At 45.4% G+C, this 23,074-nt stretch overlaps 1 protein-coding gene across 1 annotated transcript in view; it reads right to left on the bottom strand.

Annotated features, from left to right (window-relative positions):
- Positions 1-17,427: 17,427 nt before the first annotated feature.
- The window catches only part of LOC309544159 (C-C motif chemokine 21-like), an 85,028-nt gene continuing 79,381 nt past the window's right edge, over positions 17,428-23,074 (bottom strand). The window contains exons 3-4 of the mRNA XM_082243033.1: positions 19,412-19,580; positions 17,428-17,533 (exon numbers count right to left, since the gene is read on the bottom strand). Coding sequence (XP_082099159.1) covers positions 19,418-19,580 — 163 coding nt within the window. The 3' untranslated portion in view covers positions 17,428-17,533; positions 19,412-19,417. The remainder of the gene's footprint in view (positions 17,534-19,411; positions 19,581-23,074) is intronic.

The following is a 23,074-nucleotide window of genomic DNA, read 5'->3' as shown; positions in this document are numbered from 1 at the left end:
CTGGCACCCTGTGGTGGGTGACTGAGGCCAGGGCCTGTGGATGGATGGATGGCTGGCAGCGTGACCGGACCGGACTGCAGCTTGCTGTGACATGAGGCTGTGCAAGGAGTGGGAGGTGGTCTTAAGTGCAGCGCGCGGTGAAATGGCGTCACATATGGGCCGCGCAGACGTGGGAGGCGGTGTTAGAAGGCAGAACATGTGCGCGCAACATACGCAATGACGTCACGAAAATATTGGCAATATTGGTAAATCCAAAGGCCGATACATATATCGAGGAAAGTGCATATCGGCCCCCCGATATATCGGTGTTGCCGATAATCGGTCGATCTCTACTTTATACAGAATTTAGTAAAATACATATAAGATAGAAATAGACTCAGAATACTGTGTCCCAATGAAAACATAGTCTGACCAAAAGTCTGACTATAAATGGGGACAAGTTGAAGTGTGTTATTGGAATGTGGTATTGTGGTATAGAAATATGTTATTGGAAGGGTCTTGGAATTAGAGGCATAGGAGATTACAGGAATATGGGTTTTGGGACATGACAAAGAAACTATTGTTCAGCAGAATAATGGTATATTTGTAAAGCCCCAGATGTCATACTGTTGATATAACCCTGTGTCTAGCTAAAAAGAAGAAACTTGTGAAATTGTGATGAAGATATTTATGGTATCTTTAATGGAAAAGTGATGTCCCCCATCACGCAGCCTGTGTCCCCTGTTCCTGCCATCATGCAGCCGGTGTCCCCATCACGCAGCCTGTGTCCCCTGTCCCAGCCATCATGCACCCTGTGTCCCCCATCATGCAGCATGTGTCCTCCGCCATCATGCAGCTTGTGTCCCCCGTCCCTGCCAACATGCAGCCTGTGTCCCCTGTCCCTGCCATCATGCAGCCTGTATCCCCAATCACGCAGCCTGTGTCCCCTGTCGTCATGCAGACTGTGACCCCTGTCCCTGCCATCATGCAGCCTGTGTCCCCTGTCCTTGCCATCATGCAGCCTGTATCCCCATCACGCAGCCTGTGTCCCCTGTCCTCATGCAGCCTGTGTCCCCTGTCTCTGCCACCATGCAGACTGGGTCCCCTGTCCCTGCCTTCATGCAGCCAGTGTCCCCCATCACGCAGCCTGTGTCCCCTGTCCCTGCCATCATATAGCCTGTATCCCTCATCACGCAGCCTTTGTCCCCTGTCCCTGCCATCATACAACCTGTGTCCCCCATCACGCAGCCTGTGTCCCCTGTCATTATGCAGCCTGTGTCCCCTGTCCCAGACATCATGCTGCCTGTGTCCCCTGTCCCAGACATCATGCTGCCTGTGTCCCCTGTCCCTGACATCATGCTGCCTGTGTCCCCCATCACGCAGCCTGTGTCCCCTGTCCCTGCCATCGTGCAGCCTGTGTCCCCCATCACACAGCCTGTGTCCCCCATCACACAGCCTGTGTCCCATGTCCCTGCCATCATGCAGCCTGTGTCCCCCATCACGCAGCCTGTGTCCCCTGTCCCTGCCATCATGCTGCCTGTGTCCCCCATCACGCAGCCTGTGTCCACTGTCCCTGCCATCATGCTGCCTGTGTCCCCAATCACGGTGCCTGTGTCCCCTGTCCCTGCCATCATGCTGCCTGTGTCCCCCATCACGCAGCCTGTGTCCCCTGTCCCTGCCATCATGCAGCATGTGTCCCCCATCACACAGCCTGTGTCCCCTGTCCCTGCCATCGTGCAGCCTGTGTCCCCTGTCCGTGCCATCATGCAGCCTGTGTCCCCCATTGCGCAGCCTGTGTCCCCTGTTGTCGTGCAGCCTGTGTCCCCTGTCCCTGCCATCATGCAGCCTTTGTCCCCCATCACACAAGCCTGTGTCTCCTATCCCTGCCTTCGTGCAGCCTGTGAGCCCTGTCCCTGCTATCATGTGTCCCCCACTACGCAGCCTGTGTCCCCCATCGTTCATGGAACCTGTGTCCCCCATCATGCGAGAGCTGCCACTCCTCTCGCTCAGTTATATCAATGGAGGGTTGTTCTGATCAAATATATATATATATATATATATATATATATATATATATATATATATTTTTTTTTTTTTCTTCTATTTATATTAATAATAAAAAATCTATCTATCTATAATTGTTTTTAAATCCTAATATTTCATATTTGGTATTTAATATTTATATCTAGTATTTAATTATATTTAGTATTCATTATTATTTATTTTTTATTAGTATTATTTAGTATGCTTGCTAGTATTTAATATTTATATATATATATATGTATTGTGATATTTGGGGTGATAGATCCAAGGGATCACGTGCACAAGCTGGGTAAACTTAAACAAGAAGTGGTTTATTTTACTCCATAACAGAAATAAGGCTTCCAGCAGCAAACAGTTCAGAAAACAGGCATAACTTAAAAGTCCGCTTAACTTCAGCATACATGGTAATTACTATACAATACTGGCTTTTGGCAGAGGTTTACCCCAGGTATGTCGTCCCAAGCAGCAGCTTGTCTCCAGCCACCATGCAGCACACACACACACTTGTTTCAGCAGCTCAGCCTCCCAGGTGTATGCCCAGCTCCTACTCTCCACACCCACTGACTTTGAGACCCGGTTCACACTGATGCGAGTGCCGGGTTCGCATTTGATGTCGGAGCGCACTGCTCCGACATGACATGCGATCAGCTGTGCGGTGCGAGTTTAGCCATACAGTTTGTATGGCTAAATTCGCATCGCACCCGGTGCAAACACGCACAGGAGGCATTTTTGCAGCCGCATCAGGATCGGATCGCACAGCGGTTCACACTTGTGCGATCCCATCCTGTGCGAACTGCACGATCGCACTGCGATATGCGATCAAACTGGGGGTGTCGTTAAGAATACATTGACACCCCCAGCGTATCGCATATGGCAGTGTGAACTGCCGGGGGTGCGTGTGCGATGCGGGAAAAGGCTGCGAATTCGCAGCCTTCCCGCATCGCAATAGTGTGACCCGAGCCTAAGAGCTGGTCTCTCTGGGAGACAGCTTAACCCTTGCCTTCCTGTGATCCCATACTTCCCTTAAAGGGACCACAGCCCAAATATTGGTGCAATGTAACACCCATCCAGGACCCAACCTTTATAACCTCCACAGTATATATTTGATCAGAAGGAGCCGCTTTTAATGGCTAGAAGCCCTGCATTAATGACACGGCCGCACCTCCGTCCCACCTCCTCTCAGTCAGCTCTCCGCCTCTCAGTGAGCTCTCCACTCTTAAAATTTTCCTCGACCCGATCTGGGCATGCGCACTAGGAGGTCGGCATCAGCTGTTGTATGACGCGGCTGCACTGGAAGTGACACGGTCGAGGATTTTCACGTGTCGAGGAAAATTTTAGAACACCCCTAATAGACACAGGGTGACTTACACATAAAAGGGCCCTAGGGGGCTGAGAGAGGGATTTCTCAACCTCTCTAAGGTAAGCTGTGTCCCATGGGCCCCCCAACCAAAGTGACTCCCGTCACATGGATAAACATAAATTAAAATTGCTTATATAGTACCAGGCTGGCCTGGACCGATGGGGATTGGTGGATGGCTGCTGGGTCCACTGGATGGAACAGGAAGGGCCCCTGACAGATGACGTTACTGCTCAGAAAAGCTGCGGATAGACAAGAGCCAAGCCTGGCCTGCCGGCACTCCCACATGACGTCACCACCACTCGAAACCACAGGGCAAAAGTGTCATGCCCGGAAGCAGGAAGGGCCAGCCTGGAACACATGGGGGAGGCATTGCTGTGATAAAGTGTGTCGTCGTGGCAACGCTCCCCCCATGCATTCCAGGCTGGCCCTTCCTGCTTGGGGGTACGACACTTTCGCTCTGTGGTTCCAGGTCGCGGTGACGTCACGCGGGAGCGTCAGCAGACCCAGCTTGGCTCCTTTATGTCCGTGGCTTTTTTGAGCAGCAACCCCATCTGTCATTGGCCCTCCCTGCCCCATCCAGTGGACCCAGCAGCCATCCAACAATCCCCATCAAACTAGGCCAGCCTGGTACTATATAAGCAATTTTAATGGACGTTTATGCACTTCTATCTTTCCTGGTTGTCAATAAACTGTTTATCATGTCCACCGACTTGTTCATTACTTGGGAACTGCCATAATAGTATCAACATCCGGATGGCGCTGTCTTTCTTGGTTGCCTGTTGGATGGTCATTTTGCACTGATTTGGTAATTTTGCACTGATTTTGATTGGTTTATGACAATACACAGTGTGGGCGCCACAGAGTTTAGTGCTGGGACCTTTTGTTGTTTATATGAGCTGCAAAGTTACTACCAACGCCAGGAAAAAGCGGCTGTAAATATGCGATTTTAGTAGCTTCTTTTATTGCTGTCAGCTGCGTTAGCTTTTAGCAGCGTTTATCTGCCTATATTCAAAATCAATGGTTCCCTATGAGAGCCGTCTTAACTGATCTGACTTTTGGCCCATTGATTTGAATAGAAGTCGCACTCAAGTTGGATCATGATGATCCGACTTGTGGTGCGACTTGTGCTCTAAGGATTCACGCCATAAAAAAAAAAAAAAAATGCCCCCCCCCTTAAAATCTATACCAGGCCCTTTGAGTCTGGCATGGATCTTGAAAGGGATCCTCCCCCAAAACCATACCAGGTCTGGTCTGAAATTTGAGGGAGAACCTCCACAACCAAAATAAAAAAAAAAAAAAAAATGGCGTGAGGCCCCCTTCCAAAATCCATACCAGACCCTTATCTGAGCATGCAGTCTGGCAGGTCAGGAAATGGGGGGAGGGTGAGCAAGGGCCCCCCACTCTTGGATAGGGATGGGTTAAACACTACCCCTGTTCGGTTTGCAGCAGAACATCTCGAAAAGGGAAAAGTTCTAGCGAACATGCAAACTCCATTAAAGTCTATTTGACACGAACATGAAAAATCAAAAGTCCTCATTTTAAAGTCTTATATGCAAGTTATTGCCATAAAAAGCGTATGGGGACCCTGGTACTGCCCTAATGGACATGTATCAATGCAAAAACATTTTTTTTAAACATTTTAATGATGCTTAAAGTGAAATAATAGAAATTAAAAATTCCTTTAAATATCGTGCCTGGGGGCCCCCTTAATGTGCCTGTAAAGTGGTGCATCTGTACGATGCATAGAGCCTGCTGCAGCAATACTGACATTTCTAAAGGAAAAAATGTCATTTAAACTTGCTCGCGGCTGTGATGTATTGTCGGCTCCTGGCGATACAGTTAAAAAAAATGACAAAAAATTGGCGTAGGGTCCCCCCCCCCCCACCAGTCCATACCACGGCAAAATGTAAAAAAAATGGCGTGGGGTCCCTCTCAAAATCCCTTATCCAAACATGCAGGCTGGCAGGTTAGAAAAGGGTGGGGGGGGGGCGAGCGCCCCCCCTCCTGAACCATACCAGGCCACATACCCTCAACATGGGGGGGTGCTTTGGGGCATAGGGGGGGCCCTGCCCCCCCCCATCCCAAATCACCTTGTGTCTATGTTGATGGGGACAAGGGCTTCTTCCCGACAACCCTGGGCTGTGGTTTTTGGGGTATGCGGGCAGGGGGCTTATCGGAATCTTGAAGATTCCCCCAGATCCAGCCCCCCCCCCCCCATGTGAATGGGTATTGGGTAAATAGCTCCTAACTCTCCCTGATATGGAACAAAGTCCCTCTGCCCCTCTTGTGTCCCTCATTTTGGTCTGATCTATATAGTTGTATATAAAATACACTTTTTATCTTTCAAAAAGTGTTTCCCAGTGCTAAACCTTTCATCCCATTTATCTGTGTGCAGCTCTCCCAGTCCTGATGGGAAACCTCTATTCAATCAGCCGCTGCAGCTCTGATCAGTGTATTCAGACAGATGAGGAGTCCCAGCTGTCAGAATATTATAAATAGCATACCTCCCTACTTTTTGAGATGGGAAAGAAGGACACCTATTACCAAAAGTATGTAATAAAGGACTATTTAACCACTTAAGCCCCGGAGGATTTTCCTGCTAAAAGACCAGGGGGTATTTTGCGATTCGGCACTGCGCGACTTTAACGGACAATTGCGCGGTCGTGCGACGCTGTACCTAAACGAATTTGACGTCCTTTTTTTCCCACAAACAGAGCTTTCTTTTGGTGGCATTTGATCACCTGTGCGATTTTTTGATCACGCGCTATAAACAAAAAAAGAGCGACAATTTTGCAAAAATAGCAATATTTTTCACATTTTTTTATATGAAATTCCCCCCCAAAAAAATGTAAAAAACAAAATTTTTTAACATTTTTGGCCAATTTGTTTTATCCTACCTATGTTTGGTAAAAAAAAAATCGCAAAAAGCGTATTTTGATTGGTTTGCACAAAAATTATCGCGTTTACTAACAAAGGGAAAGATTTTTGTCATTTTTGTTGTTTTTTTTTAACGCGTAATGGCGGCGATCTGCGATTTTTTTTGCGGTACTGCGACATTGCGGCGGACAGATCGGACCCTTGACTGACATTTTTGACACTTTTGGGGTTACCAGTGACATTTCTACAGTAATCAGTGCTATACATATGCACTGTTACTGTAAAAATACACTGGCAGTGAAGGGGTTAACTTTATTTGGGAGGGAGGGGCTGTGTGTGTCCCTAGGGGCGTGATTCTTACTGTGATTGGCTGTGGCTCTAGCTGTAAGGACACTGATCAACGGATCTACATACTAGATCCGTGTAATCAGTGTCTTTACAGCGAGGAGAATGACAGGCAGCTTGTTTACACAAGCTGCCTGACATTCTCCCTCTTCCCCCGACGATTGCCGAGTGGCCGGCGGACATCGGGTCTGCTGGTCACACGCGCGGGGGGGTGCGTGACCGCGCGGGAGCGGGAGCGCGCCTCCGCGGGCGCGCGCTCGCTCCCCAGACCCTCCCAGGCTAGTGACGTTAATTAACGTCACTCTGCCTGGTAGGGGCTGACCGCCGCAGTAAATCTACTTGCGGCGGTCGGCAAGCAGTTAAAAAAAGTGTGGTGTTTTTATTTACTATTTACATTTTTTTGTAAATGAGCCCACACACCCCAACAACCACCAGGCCAGGGTTGTGGGGAAGAGGTCCTTGTCCTCATCTAAAGATAAGGTGTGTCCCCTTGTTGAGGGCATGTGGCCTGGTATGGTTCCCCTTTCCTTCGAAAATTTTGTTAAAAATGTATTCTGTTACATTTCTTTTGTAAAACTCAGTGCATATTATTTTGTCTGTGTGAAAGTTACATTGTCTACAAACTATGGTGTGTATATATATATATATATATATATATACTGTATATTAACCACTTCTGGACTGGAAGATTTTCCCCCTTCATAACCAGGCCATTGTTTGCGATTCGGCACTGCGTTAATTTAACGGACAATTTGTGTTTTCCCACAAATAGAACTTTTTTTTGGTGGTATTTGATTACCTCTGCGATTTTTTAATTTTTGCGCTATAAACAAAAAAAGAAACTACAATTCTGAAAAAAAAAAAAACACAATATTTTTCACTTTCTGCTATATAACATCCCCCCCCCAAAAATTTTTTTTATTTTTTTTAAAAATCTACATTCTTTTGGTAAAAAAAATACCAATAAGCTTATTTTGATTGGTTTGCGCAAAAGTTTTTGTGTCTACAAACTAGGGGAAAGATTTATGCCATTTTTATTTATTTAATTGTTTTACTAGTAATGGCGGCGAGCAGCAATTTTTAGCGGGACTGCGACATTGGGGCAGACAAATCAGACTCCTAACGGACATTTTTGACACTTTTGGGGGAACCAGTGACATTACTACAGTAATCAGTGCTAAAAATATGCACTGTCACTGTACTAATGACACTGGCAGGGATCAAAGGGTTAAATGTGAGCCTAGGGGGTATTTTCTAACTGTGGGGGGGGGGGTGAGCTTGTGAAATCAACACAGAGACCTGTGTTCCTAAATAGGAGGAACACAGGAGCTCTGTGTTGATAGCTGAGCAGACCGCCGTTCTCTCTTCACGGGGAGCGATCGTGGGTGTCCGGCGGCAAACGCGGCCGCTGGCCCCATGGATCAGCTTCCCTGCTGGTGAGTGGGCATGCACGTGCCCCCAGGATCGCTCCCGGGAACAGTGCAGGTACGGCGATTTACGGGAACCTGCCGCCGCATATACAAACCTAAAAAAAAAATAAATAAATAAAAAAATCAATTAAAACATTGTGATATCTTCTCTTTTATTGTAGCCATCCCAGCCAACCACTCCCATCCAGATGTGAATGAATTGGTATACAGGTGGTCCCTGGGTTACAAACAAGATAGGGTCTGTAGGTTTGTTCTTAAGTAGAGTTGAGCGAACAACTGGATGTCCAGGCTCGGCGGGTCCGGCCGAACTTAAAAAAAGTCCGGGTTCGTGAACCGGACTTAACCCGAACTTGACCCCGATCCCAAACCCCATTGAAGTCAATGGTGACCCGAACTTTTGAGCACTAAAATGGCTCTAAAAAAAAACATGGAAAGGGCTAGAGGGCTGCAAATGGCAGCAAAATCTTGTTAAGAGCATGGCAAGTGCTCTGCAAACAAATGTGGATAGGGAAATAACTTAAAATAACATAAAAAACATAAAAATAATCATCTTGATCTAGGAGGACGAGGCCCATATGGAGTAGGAGGTTGAGGGGGCGGTGGATGTGGCGGTGGATGTGGAAGCGGCGGTGGAGGAGGACGAGGTAGCCAACACTGGTTTTTGTTTTTAATTTTATTTCTTTTTAAATTAGGGTACACCTCAAAAGAGTGAGAAAGATCAAAAATACAACAATGGCTGGGTAAGGCCGGTATACATGTCTATTCTGCACAAGGTACGGACAAGTCCTGTGGGATCCATGCCTGGTTCCTTTTAATGAACGTGAGCTTGTCCACATTGGCTCTGGACAGGCGGCTGCGCTTGTCTGTGATAACGCCCCCAGCCGTGCTAAATACACATTCAGATAATACACTGGCTGCTGGACAGGCCAGCACCTCCAAAGCGTAAAGGGCAAGCTCAGGCCATGTGCCCAATTTGGAGACCCAGAAGTTGAAGTGGCAGACCCATCATTCGGTACGTGTATAGTACGTAAGGAACGGTAAGGAACTATATATGGTATATGGTATATGGTAAGGAACGGTGATGGCGGCAGGGGGACTTTTTTCCCCCTTCTGGGTTGAGTCTGGCCTTGGAAAAGGTATGTGTCCCTGGTTGTGGGCCGGGCTCTCCCAAAGCTGTCTAAGTTCTGAGGCCTTCTGGTAGGGACGGGGCTGCACTGGTCTTGCCAGGGACCGGGATTCTGAAAAGCCTGTGGTGTATGTGCCCCTGGAGTGGCAGTCCAGGGGTGCCATAATTCACGGTGGATGGCAACACTTTGTGTATGGCACCAAGGACACTGCACTTCCTACACACGTTTTTTCACACCTGCCTCTAGGGCCGGGCCTTTTGGTCAGGAGTCAGGACCAGAGGAATTTTTTATTCCTGGCCGAAGGGCCTGCCATAGTATTGCAACGTGGCACTAACCTTGCACTTCTCCACTATCCCTTTCCCCAATTTTATGTGTTGCGTGTCTCACATTTTGTGTTTTTTATTGTGGCGGTACACTTTATTTTGCACAGTGGGATTAGTAGGGTGTAGGTCCTTGGGCCTGTCCCTGAAAGTCTTGGCTTCTGGCTTGGTTTGCCCTCTCTCATGGGGTCTCTCTTCGGGAGAGCCCCACCTACTACTTGGGGTGGTCTGTTTCAGAAGACCTCCTAAAGAACGGGGCTGCCTGGTTTCGGCCAGGTTAGCCAGTGTAAGTACCCCAGTCCCTGTCAGGAGCCTTACACTCCGGGGGATCAGGGTCAGGGACCATGTGTACACCCTGTGCACTTTTTGTGTTTCACTTTTTTGGTGTGCACTTTTTTATGTACCCACCGGGTGATAGTATGAGTGTGCTCACACACCACGGGCTTAAAAAAAAAAAAAAAAAAAACAGCTGGTGGTCCTGGTTGCTGTGGCGTGCCGACAAAGCTTTTCCACATTTCATACATGCTAACCCTGCCTTCTGAGGTGCTGGCGGTGCCCTGGCTGCGTTGGCGACCTCCTCCTCCACTGCCTTCGCCTTGTGCTTCCACTGTGCCCCCACTGTCAGGTGGGAATGCCACCAGCATTGCTTCTCGACCTTTTGGCTAAGATTAAGTGTAGCATCTGTTGTTATCAGTTAAATCAGTAATCAGTATAACTGCCTGCTGTTGTTGGTGGTGAAGGTGTTACGCTGACTGGATGCGGAGGCGGTAGAGGATGAGGATGAGGAAGCAGAGTAGGAGGAGTTAGCAACAGGAGGCAAACTGAAGCGCCCTGCAATCCTCGGTGGTGGAAGCAGATGCGCCAAACAAATTTAAAGGGTGTATCTCACAGTAACATAATCAGCAAACGCTGCAAAATTATTAATTTTCCCCTAAATGGGTGTTTATTGAATAGCAGAATAGAACAACAGTATGTAAAGGGTGTATCTCACATGTACAGATACAGACTAGGCTGCAATTTAATATCTTTCTTTCCCCTAAATGGGTGTTTATTGAATAGCGGAATAGAACAACAGTATACAAAGGGTGTATCTCACAGTAACATATGCAGACTAGGCCGCAATTTCATTTTTTCCCCCTAAATGGGTGTTTATTGAATAGCAGAATAGAACAACAGTATGTAAAGGGTGTATCTCACACGTACAGATACTGACTAGGCTGCAATTTAATATCTTTCTTTCCCCTAAATGGGTGTTTATTGAATAGCGGAATAGAACAACAGTATCCAACGGGTGTATCTCACAGTAACATATGCAGACTAGGCCGCAATTTAATTTTTTTCCCCTAAATGGGTGTTTATTGAATAGCAGAATAGAACAACTGTATGTAAAGGGTGTATCTCACACGTACAGATACTGACTAGGCTGCAATTTAATATCTTTCTTTCCCCTAAATGGGTGTTTATTGAATAGCGGAATAGAACAACAGTATCCAACGGGTATATCTCACAGTAACATATGCAGACTAGGCCGCAATTAAATTTTTTTTCCCTAAACGGGTGTTTATTGAATAGCGGAATAGAACAACAGTATCCAAAGGGTGTATCTCACAGTAACGTATGAATGAAAAATATTTATTTTTCCCTTTAATTGGTGATTTTTTTGAAGAGCAGATTAGAACAGCACTGTGTGAAAACACTGTATGTCACAGTAAAGTATGAATAAAAAAATGAAAAATAATTATTTTTCCCTTAAATTGGTGATTTTTGAATAGCAGGTTAGAACAGCACTGTGTGTAAACGCTGTATGTCACAGTAACGTATGAATGAAAAAACTGAAAAATAATTATTTTTCCCTTAAATTGGTGATTTTTGAATAGCAGATTAGAACACAGCAGCGTCTAAAGGCTTTATCACACAGTAACATATAAAGGAAAAACTGAAAAAAAAAATTCCCTTTAAATTGGTGATTTTTGAATAGCAGATTAGAACAGCACTGTGTATAAACACTGTGTGTCACAGTAAAATATGAAGGAAAAAACATTTTTTTTTTTTTTTTAAATCCAGATTAAGCAGACACATATGCACTGAGCTTGCATTAAATGTCCGCCGCACGCCGCACCTAACAGACTGATAAAAAAAAATGTTTCTCCCTCCTCCTCACTGGGCTCAGGTCAGGGAAAAAAGATCGTGCACTGCACCCCCACACAATAAAATCGATGTAGATCGCTGTCTGTTTAAAGAAGATTCTTCTGTCCTGTGTCCTATTCTTTGCCTGAAAGCAATCTCCAGCCTGCCCCTACAATAATCTCCTATCTCTCCCTCAAATCAGCGGCAGCAGCAGGAACCTCTCCCTACAGTAGTTAGAGCAGAGTGACATGCGGCGCTACATGACTCCAGCTTATATAGAGGCTGGATCACATGCTGCACTGGCCAATCACAGCCATGCCATTAGTAGGCATGGCTGTGATGGCTTCTAAGGGCACACTAGTTAAACGCTTGTTGATTGGCTGCCCTGCAGCTGTTGAAACCGCGACATTAAACCCGCGCCATTAAAACTGCACCAAAATACCCGAACAACGGACTGTATCCCTAATAAACAGTAAAATGTTCGGGTCTGTGTCCGGGTACCGAAAACCCAAAAGTCCGGTACAATACAGTGCGTGTTCACTCAACCCTAGTGGCCACCATTATTTTCCAGCACTGCCTTAACCCTCCTAGGAATGGAGTTCACCAGAGCTTCACAGGTTGTCACTGGAGTCCTCTTCCAGTCCTCCATGACGACATCACGTAGCCGGTGGATGTTAGAGACCTTCCACTCCTCCATCTTCTGTTTGAAAATGTCCCACAGATGCTCAATAAGGTTTAGGTCTGAAGACATGCTTGGCCAGCCCATCACCTTTGCCCTCAGCCTCTTTAGCAAGGCAGTGGTCGTCTTGGAGGTGTGTTTGGGGTCGTTATCATGTTGGAACACTGCACTGCCGCCCAGTCTCTGAAGGGAGGGGATCATGGTCTGATTCAGTAAGTCACAGTAAATGTTGGCATTTATGGTCCCTCAATGAACTGTAGCTTCCAAGTGCCGGCAGCACTCCTACAGCCCCAGACCACGACACTCCCACCACCATGCTTGACTGTAGGCAAGACACACTTGTCTTTGTACTCCTCACCTGGTTGCCGCCACACACGCTTGACACCATCTGAACCAAATAAGTTTATCTTGGTCTCATCAGACCACAGGACATGGTTCCAGTAATCCATGTCCTTAGTCTGCTTGTCTTCAGTAAACTGTTTGCAGGCTTCCTTGTGCATCATCTTTAGAAGAGGCTTCCTTCTGGGATGACAGCCATGCAGACCAATTTGATGCAGTGTGCGGCATATGGTCTGAGCACTGACAGGCTGACCCCCCACCCCTTCAACCTCTGCAGCAATGCTGGCAGCACTCATACGTCTATTTCCTAAAGACAACCTTTGGATATGACACTGAGCACGTGCACTCAACCTCTTTGGTTGACCATAACGAGGTCTGATCTAAGTGGAACCTGTCCTGTTAAACCGCTGTATGGTCTTGGCCACTGTGCTGCAGCTCAGTTTCAGGGTCTTGGCAATCTTCTTATAGCCTATAAAATATGGGCAGTTTTGGGACTTTAAATGAGACACCAGCAGGTATTGCTCTGCTTCTCCATCCCTGTATAGGACAAAACTCAAGAAAAAGGGGGAACTAAAAGAGATGTGTTGGAAACAGCCGGTCCCTTGCTTGATATACTCACCCACCAGTCTGCTAACAAACCAAATAAACTTGTCTAACAATGTAGGTTAAAAACAGGGGTTTGGTTAACACACATTTGCAAACGCATGTGTAAGCTGCAAGGCTTCTCCACGGCACCCTGTGTATCCTGCAGTCCTAACACTGCTCAACCTGAGTGTCTCCACAATGGAAGCACATGACTGCTGATGGATGGATGGGAAACAGGTGGGCTTGGCCCGATCCTCCCCCAACCTGCTTCCATCCATGACTGATATTGAAAAAACGAATGGCTGTGTAATAGCCATGGGGTGCAAACTAAAAAATGACCAGCTGGGAAGCACACACCTCCATCCCTTTAGTATAGGTAGTATAGTTTTATCCCCTTATAGCCTAGGTCATCTTTATGTAAAGGAACAATTCTTTTTTCAGATCCTCAGAGAGTTATTTGCCATGAGGTGCCATGTTGAACTTCCAGTGACCAGTATGAGAGAGTGAGAGCGATAACACCAAATTGAACACACCTGCTCCCCATTCACACCTGAGACCTTGTAACACTAACGAGTCACATGACACCGGGGAGGGAAAATTTTGACTTAGGGGTGTACTCACTTTTGTTTCCAGTGGTTTAGACATTAATGGCTGTGTGTTGAGTTATTTTGAGGGGACAGCAAATTTACACTGTTATACAAGCTGTATACTCACTACTTTACATTGTAGCAAAGTGTCATTTCTTCAGTGTTGTCACATGAAAAGATAGAATAAAATATTTACAAAAATGTGAGGGGTGTACTCACTTTTGTGAGATACTGTGTGTATATATATATATATATATATATATATATATATATATATATATATATAATATTGTTTTTTCTTTTTTTTATTAATTTAACCACTTGCCGACCAGCCGTCGCAGATCTACGGCAGCAGGTCAGCTCTCCCAGGCAAAGTCCCGTACATGTCCGGCGCTCGCCTGGGAGGAGCTAGTGCCTGTGACAGGTGGCTCCGATGGCCGCCGGCCACCCGCAATCCCCCCCCCCCCCCTTCTGACAGAGAAGGACGGATGGCTGATGTAAACACAGCCGTCTGTCATTCTCCCTGACATGATCACAGAGACCATGGGATCCTGCTATATAGGATCGCATGTCTCTATGGTCATCTTACAAGCCCAACCCCCCCACAGTTAGAATCACTCCCCTAGGCTTACATTTAACCCCTTGATCACCAATAGTTTTAACCCCTTCACTGTCAATGGCATTATTACAGTAACAGTGCATATTTTTAGCACTGATTACTGTAGTAATGTCACTGGCACCCCCAAAAGTGTCAAAAATGTCAGTTAGGGGTCCGATCTGTCTGCCGCAATGTCGCAGTCCCGACAAAAAAATTGCAGATCTCCGCCATTACTAGTAAAAAAAAAAAACAATAAAAATGACATAAATCTTTCCCGTAGTTAGTAAATGCGATAACTTTTGCGCAAACCAATCAAAATACACTTACTGCGATTTTTTTACCACAAATATGTAGCAGAAAACAAATTGGCCTAAAATGTTAAAAAATTTTGATTTTTAATTTTTTTTTTGGGAATGTTATATAGCAGAATGTGAAAAATATTGTTTTTTTTTTTTTTTTTTTTTCAAAGTTTCGCTCTTTTTTTTGTTTATAACGCAAAAAATAAAAATTGCACAGGTAATTAAATAGCACCAAAAGAAAGCTCTATTTGTGGGAAAAAAAGGACGTCAATTTTGTTTGGGTACAGCGTTGCACGACCACGCAAAAGTGCCAAATCGCAAAATAGGGCCTGGTCATTAAGCAGCAAAATCTTCCGGTCTTAAAGTGGTTAAACCATGGGAATTTTTACTTCACTCAACAGTAGAATGCTGTTCAATATTTGAGAGTTTTTTTTATGTCTTGTCAAATTTTTCAGGTGAAAAAAAAAAAATGGGGTGGTCCACTGCTCTTCAAAAAGAAGGGAAATGCCCGTGTTATAAAATAGCTCTTTAATTATTATTTACTCCATGAAAATGCAAGGTCTTCTATTGAATAAAATAAAATTAAAAGAAAAATGTAAATAAACTGACTTACATCCTAGCTTTTGATGCACTTTGCTGGATTCACACATTCATCAAAACATTAATTTTTAGTATGTCTGCACATTCTGCAAAATATAGTATAATATATGATTTTTTTGTGTGTATATATACTGTATATATATATATAATGTACACACAAAGCTTTTTCTTTTAAAGTGCAGTTAACAAAAAAAATAAAAAAATAAAAAAATTCATATTCTGTCCCATCTTTCCTCACATTTTCACAACAGAAAGTTAAAGCTTAGCCCGGAGAAATAAATTCACTGGTTACATAAATAAATAATTTAGTGTGTCACTAATTTGCTGCGTGCTCGCCATCTAGTGGATGAAAACAATAATGAACCTTCATACATGCTACACCTTCTACAAACACACATTTTATTTTTTGGTAATCATATTTAAAAATTGGACGTGACCTGAGTTCAGAAGGGAAACATCATATCATACAGAAGTGTTTTTTTTTTAAAAAAAATCACAGCTTATAAAAGATTTTAGGTACAAAAAATTCTGTAAGTGCCAAGCAGCATATAAGGAGGGCAATGTCGTTATACATCAAAGTATAAAAGAAAAACAATATATAAAAATAAAAAACCCTATATGTATATAAGTGTATATACTATATATAGAAAATTCAAACTTAGAAACACATATAATGCCTTATTTCTGATGTATTAAACAAATAAGAAATAAGATTGCTTACATTCAAGTGTGAGAAAAAAAGAAAGTAGAGGAGAGAAAACAGAAAAGAGTAGGAAGAGAGAGGGAGGGGATTGTAATAGAAGCAAGGAGAGAAAAAAAAAAGATGTTTTGTTAGTGTTGGTGAAAGATTGAGAGGGATGGGGAGGAAAAGTAGGATGGGAAGGAAGGAAGGGTGTTTTTTTTAGTGTTGGTGTAACATAGGGACAGATAGGGGGAAAGTAATTTATGACTTAAAAGAGAGTGCTGAAATAAGAGGAGAATGACCGGGGGGGGGGGGGGGGAGCGGAAGGAATGAAGGAGGAAGAGAGGAAGAAAGGGAAGGAGGGAGATAAGAAAGGAAGAGTGGGAGGTAGAGAAGAAGGAAGGGAGGAAGAGAGGAAGGGAGGGAGAAAAGAAGAAAAGAAGGGAAGGAGGGAGATGAGGAAGGAGGGAGTGAGGAATAAAGGGAGGGAGAGAGGGAGGAAGAGAGGAAAGAAAGGGAAGGAGGGAGATAAGAAAGGAAGGGTGGGAGGTAGAGAGGGAGGGGGGGAGGAAGAGAGGAAGGAAGGGAGGGAGAAAAGAAGGGAAGGAGGGAAGATAAGAAAGGAAGGGAAAGAGGGAATGAGGAAGGAAGGAAGGGAAAGAGGAAGGAACAAAGGGAGGGAGAGAGGAAGGAAGAAAGGGAGCGAAGGAAAGGAGGAAGGAAGAGAGGGAGAGAGGAAGGGAGAGAGGAAGGGAGGGAGAGAGAAAGGGAGGAAGGGAGGGCAAGAGGTAGAAGGGGAGGCAGGGAGGGAGAAACAAAGGAACAAAGGGATTGAGGGGGGAGAGAGGAAGGAATGGTTTGAGGGAGGGAGGGAGAGAGGAAGTAAGGGAGGGAGAGAGGAAGTAAGGGAGGGAGAGAGGAAGGAAGGGAGGGAGAAAGGAAGGAAGGGAGGGAGAGAGCAAGGGAGGGAGGGAGGAAGGAAGGGAGGGAGAGAGGAAGCGAGGGAGGGATGGAGGAAGGGAGGGAGGAAGGGAGGGTGGGAGGCAGGGAGGGTTGGAGGGAGGGAGGGCAAGGAAGGAAGAAAGGGAGCGAAGGAAAGGAGGAAGGAAGAGAGGGAGAGAGGAAGGGAGAGAGGAAGGGAAGGAGAGAGAAAGGAAGGAAGGGAGGGCAAGAGGTAGAAGGGGAGGCAGGGAGGGAGAAACATAGGAACAAAGGGAGGGGGAGAGAGGAAGGAAGGAAGGGAGGGAGGAAGGAAGGAAGGAAGGAAGGGAGGGAAGGAAGGGAAGGGAGTAATGTTGGTGAAATCTAAAACAGGGAGGAAGGACACAAGGAATGAAGAAGACAGACACAGGCTACATGTAAATGTTAAAGACTTGGATAAGAAGAATTCACATTTCATTAATTTTACAGAAATTTCCAATAGCTGATACATTGTTCCCCGGTGTCTCTGCTCCCGGTGTCACAGGATTGGCAGCAGATGGATGTTGCTGAGGACGGTGGTACGGGTTCAGTTTGTATCTTCAGTTTGAAGGAGAAACAGAAATGTCCTCAGAGACCTGAGAGATGACACAGGACAGGTTTTTGTAAATGAGAAGTATGACTTTTTTTTCAGTTTAATTTTCATTTATTTGTCTATTTGTGGTAAAGTAGAACTAGAGGGGGGGGGGGGGGATTATCACCCCTGTCAGGTTTTTTTTTTTTTTTTTTGCACCATCTGTGTCCTATTGGGGAAATTTCACATCACTTCTTCTCACAAAGCGGTGTGTAATATGAGCTGAGGGATCTGTCATTGGCACTCTTTAAGAATGTCAACTATGCCCACCCTTTCTGCTCCCCCTTCTCTATTCATAGAAGCTGTAGTATAAGAAGAAAAGCGCTCTATGAATGGAGGGGGGATGGGTAAATGATAGATCTGCCTCTTCCATTCACAGATTGCTTATCTTTAATGGAAGCTATAGTGCAGCTTTTATGAATGGAGGAGGTGGGCGAAAAAGGCGGGCATAGTTTGCACTCTTGATGTGTGCTTATGACAGGTTCCATATGAACCCCGCAAGATTATGGCTGCGCGGGTATGGGGAAGGTTCTTCAGACTTTATCTAAAACTGCAGCCTGCCGCATAAAGAACACATTGCACTGAAGTTGTGACTAAACTTAGGTTTTAGAGGCTTTAGAAAAACCTCCTATCCTAATGTTCTGGCAAAGTGGTCAGCAGTGGTTTCCATGTTGAACACCCTCCTCAGCTTTCCTGTAACCCTTATGGGCCACATTGTCCATGTGTCCCCATATGCGTAGAGCACACATCCACCCGTGTTTTCACCCTTGTGATTTAGCAATGATTGTGTCGGCAGAGAAGGTCAAGAAAAGCCAATGGCATCATAGGGCATTTGATGTGGTGAGGTCAAGTGATCAGGAAAACGCCACCCATAATTGATTCCTAGCTGAAAAATAACATGCACAGCCCCCCCCCCCCCCCCTCCACCATCGCTTCTTTGAGAATACTTTAGTGTAGTCTAGCCTTTCTCAACCTTTTTAATCCAGAGCAGAGGCGGGACTAGAATCTTCAGGGCCTTTGTGAAAGACCCCCCTGACCACTGGGACCCTTTCCATTGGTCCTGGGGCCCTTTCCATTGGTCCCAAGGCCCTTCCCTCTAAGCCTGGGGCCCTTTCCACTGATCCAACTGGCCCTTTACTCCTGTCACTGGGCCATTTATAAGCCCCGGTTCACACTGCGACACAAAAAGTTGCATGACAAGTCAAAACACATTAATTTCAATGGGTGCTGTCCTAATCAATGCAACTCGGGTTGCAGCGACATCATTTTGCTCTACATTTCTGCAACTTTGGTGCGATTTGAGTGCCATAGACTGCAATGTTAAATCACAAAAGGCGCAAGCATGTCGCAAGTAAGTTGCACGACGTTGCGGTGACAGCAGTGTAAACTAAACCCTATAGTCCCGCAGTGCCCCCCCCTATGGTGTCAGAATGCCAAGGCCAAGTCTCAAGTGCGACCCTTGCAACCCTAATTCTGCCTCTGTTCCAGAAGAATCCTTTGGGGAAAAAAATTCAAGTTTTGAGAAACGCCTACAATAACCAATTGATTGAAGTTCAATGCCCCTTACATTGGTGGCCAGTGGTCAGAATGCCAACTTATAGAAAGCTAAAAAGATCATTGTTGTCATGTAACTGGCTCTTCCAAGTGGTATTGGCCCTGGAATTAGGATGGCACTATCAACCCTGGAGATCACCACAGCTCAAGGAACCCCTGGCAACCTCTGGAAGAATTCTGGGGGTTTTCAGAACTCTGGTTGATAATGACTGGTGTAACCCTGTACTTCAGATGTAGGCTGCATTCCCTTCCAATAGGTTGACTGTAAATAAAGTATAGAAATAATGCAGATCAAGTAGAAATGACTAATCCGGTCCGGGACTTATACCTTGGCTCATTGCCGCTGCTGATGCTGGGGGGGTTTCTTTTGTTTTCGGTCAGTCCTGTCCTTCTTCTCCAAGTCTTTCTTCTTATCCAACCTTTTCATCAGTTTCACAACCCAGGGGTTGCCCAGGGGGGCACAAAGCTTCAGGGAGGGCTTATGGGTTGTAAAGAACCTGCAAGACATTAAGGACAAGAGCCATGACCAAGGTAGCCATTTACTTGGTGGTAGAGTTATCCACAACTTTAACTTTCCAACCAAAGTACCCAAAATAAGACAAACTACACATGAGTGGAGTTCAAAAAGCTATAGCAACTTTAAATATAAATAACTTCATAACAATAACACAATAGTAGAAGTAGGGTTGCAGGTCCATAACCACTTGCCGACTGCCGCAAGTACATTTACTGCGGCAGTCAGCCCCTCCTGGGCAAAGTGACGTAGTACTATGTCGCTTGCCCAGGAGCCTGTAGGGGGCAAACGCGCGCCGCCAGAGGCGCGCTCCCGCCCCCACTCGTTCACGGAGATCCCTGCGCGAGTGACCGGCGGCTCCGATGTCTGCCGGTCACCCACGATCTCCCGCTGGAGAGGGAGAAAGGCAGGCGGCTGATGTAAACAAAGCCGCCTGTCATTCTCCCTGATGTAACTGCAGAGACGATATAATCCTGCTATGTAGGATCGTATGTCTCTGTGGTTACATCAAAAGCCACGCCCCTCTACATTTAGAAGCACGCCCCTAGGGACACACTTAACCCCTTGATCTCTAGTAAAGTTAACCCCTTCCCTGCCAGTGTCATTATTACAGTAACAGTGCATATGTATAGCACTGATTACTGTAGTAATGTCACTGGTACTTCCAAAAGTATCAAAAATGTTAGTCAAGGGTTCGATCTGTCCGCCCCAATGTCGCAGTCCCGCAAAAAAAAAAATTGCAGATCGCCGCCATTACTAGTTAAAAAAAAAAACTATAAAAATGACATTTTCCTTGGTTATTAAATGCAATAAGTTTTGCCCAAACCAATGAAAATACGCCCATTGCGATTTTTTTTACCAAAAATATGTAGCAGAAAACAAATTGGCCTAAAATGTTAAAAAAAAATAGATTTTTACATTTTTTTGGGGGGAATTTCATATAGAAAAATTTGAGAAATATTGTTATTTTTTCAAAATTGACGCTCTTTTTATGTTTATAGCGCAAAAAGTAAAAATCGCACAGGTGATCAAATACCACCAAAAGAAAGCTCTGTTGGTGGGAAAAAAAGGACATCAATTTCATTTAGGTACAGCGTCGCACGACCGCGCAATTGTCCGTTAAAGTCACGCAGTGCCGAATCGCAAAATAGGCCCTGGTCTTTGAGCAGCCAAATCCTCCGGGGCTTAAGTGGTTAAAGGCACCGTAGAAGCAATACATAATTTCTGTGTCTGTGGCACCAGCTGACTATATCAGTCCCCCAACCACAATAAACCACCTTAGGGATGATATCAGCTGACTGCAGATACATCCTGATCCATAGTTACATGGTCACCACAAGCTGACTGCACCAAATAGAGGACAACACACCGATTTAGACAGCCTTACATAGTTACATAGTTACATAGTTACATAGTAGGTGAGGTTGAATAAAGACAATAGTCCATCCAGTTCAACCTGTGTAGGCATGTGTGGCTGTAATCATCTCCCATACCCCTGAATGTTCTGATCCTTGAGATGTAAGTCTAAGAGTCTTTTGAAAGCCACCATACTACCCGCAGAAACCACCTCTTGTGGTAGAGAATTCCACAATCTTGTTGCCCTAACAGTAAAGAACCCCCCGCGTTGCCTGAGGTTAAAACGCTTCTCCTCTAATCGCATTGTATGCCCTCGAGTCCTCATGCAATCCCTTCGAATGAACAGCTTTTTTTCTAAGCTGGGATCCCCATTAAGATATTTATAAATTGCTATCATGTCCCCCCTCAGACGTCTCTTCTCCAGGGAGAATAAATCGAGCGATTGTAGACGCTCTTCATAGTCAAGGTCCTCCAATCCCCTAATTAGTTTAGTTGCCCTTCTCTGGACTCTCTCCAGCTCCAACACATCCCTCCTGAGGACTGGCGACCAGAACTGGACGGAATACTCCAGATGCGGTCGGACCAGAGTTTTATAAAGTGGAAGGATTATAGTCTTATCTCTGGAATGCATCCCTTTCTTTATGCATGCTAATATTCTGTTGGCTTTGGAAGCTGCCGCTTGACATTGCATGCTGTTTCCTAATCTATCATCAACCAAGACTCCCAGATCCTTCTCCATTTTTGATTCCCCCAAGGGCTCCCCTCCTAACGTGTAATGTGATTTTATGTTTTTAGTCCCCAAGTGCAAAACCTTACACTTCTCCACGTTAAACCTCATTTGCCATGTCGTTGCCCACTCTGTTATTTTGTCCAGGTCATTCTGCAGGATATCTGCTTCATGTTGTGAAGTTATTGCCCTGCCCAATTTTGTGTCATCTGCAAAAACTGATATCGAACTACTGATCCCGACCTCAATGTTGTTTATGAATAAATTGAACAAGGTTGGTCCCAGGACTGAGCCTTGGGGGACCCCGCTTACCACCTCAGACCAGTCTGAGTATGCGCTGTTTATTACTACCCTTTGGACCCGCCTTTTTAGCCAGTTCCGTATCCAAGAGCAAACCCTGCTATCGATACCTGCAGACCTTATTTTATAAATTAAGCGCTTGTGGGGAACTGTATCAAACGCCTTAGCGAAATCCAAGTACACCACATCCACTGGTCTCCCCCTATCTAGCTCACAGCTCACCTCCTCGTAGAATGTAAGGAGATTGGTTTGACAAGAACGCCCATTTGTAAACCCGTGCTGATTACTGCTGATGATGTTGTTGTCCTTAGCAAACTCTACAATATAGTCCCTTATCATCCCCTCCAGAAGTTTACATACTACTGATGTCAAACTGACAGGCCTATAATTTCCCGGGATATGCCTCTGGCCCTTTTTGAATATTGGAATCACGTTAGCTTTCTTCCAATCCCCTGGTACATCTCCTGTCCTAATACTGTCAGCAAAGATCAGGAACAGTGGTCTCGATATAACTTTACTGAGTTCCTTGAGTACTCTCGGATGTATGCCATCCGGTCCTGGCGATTTGTTTGTGTTAAGTTTATCCAGCCTTTCCCTGATTTCCCCCTCTGTTAGCCATGGTGGCAAGTCCTGTTTATTACTACTAACCATACAGTCATGGTCAGTGTACCCCTCCTTTTCCTGTGTAAAGACTGACGAGAAAAAAGCATTTAGCACGGTTGCTTTTTCAGTGTCCTCTGTAACCATCCTCCCATCATTGTTAATTATGCCTTCTAAGACCCCAAACCGCACACCAACTACCATGACTTTTATCTAGACCAGTGATGGCGAACCTTGGCACCCCAGATGTTTTGGAACTACATTTCCCATGATGCTCAACTACACTGCAGTGTGCATGAGCATCATGGGAAATATAGTTCCAAAATATCTGGGGTTCCAAAGTTCACCATCACTGATCTAGACTGTCTGATGCCAATAGTAGAAGGTTAAGGGGGGGGCTCTCTTGGCATCTACAGATCTTCAACTGAACCCTACCCATTATTTCTAATGGACCACCGCTTTGGAGCTCCTCCTAATCAACCCATATATGTCCA

The sequence above is a fragment of the Pelophylax lessonae genome (assembly GCF_965119305.1).
Source record: "Pelophylax lessonae genome assembly, chromosome: 1".
Lineage (NCBI taxonomy): Eukaryota > Metazoa > Chordata > Amphibia > Anura > Ranidae > Pelophylax > Pelophylax lessonae.
The sequence above is the reverse complement of the archived record's forward strand: the minus strand, read 5'-3'. Positions and strand labels throughout refer to the sequence as shown.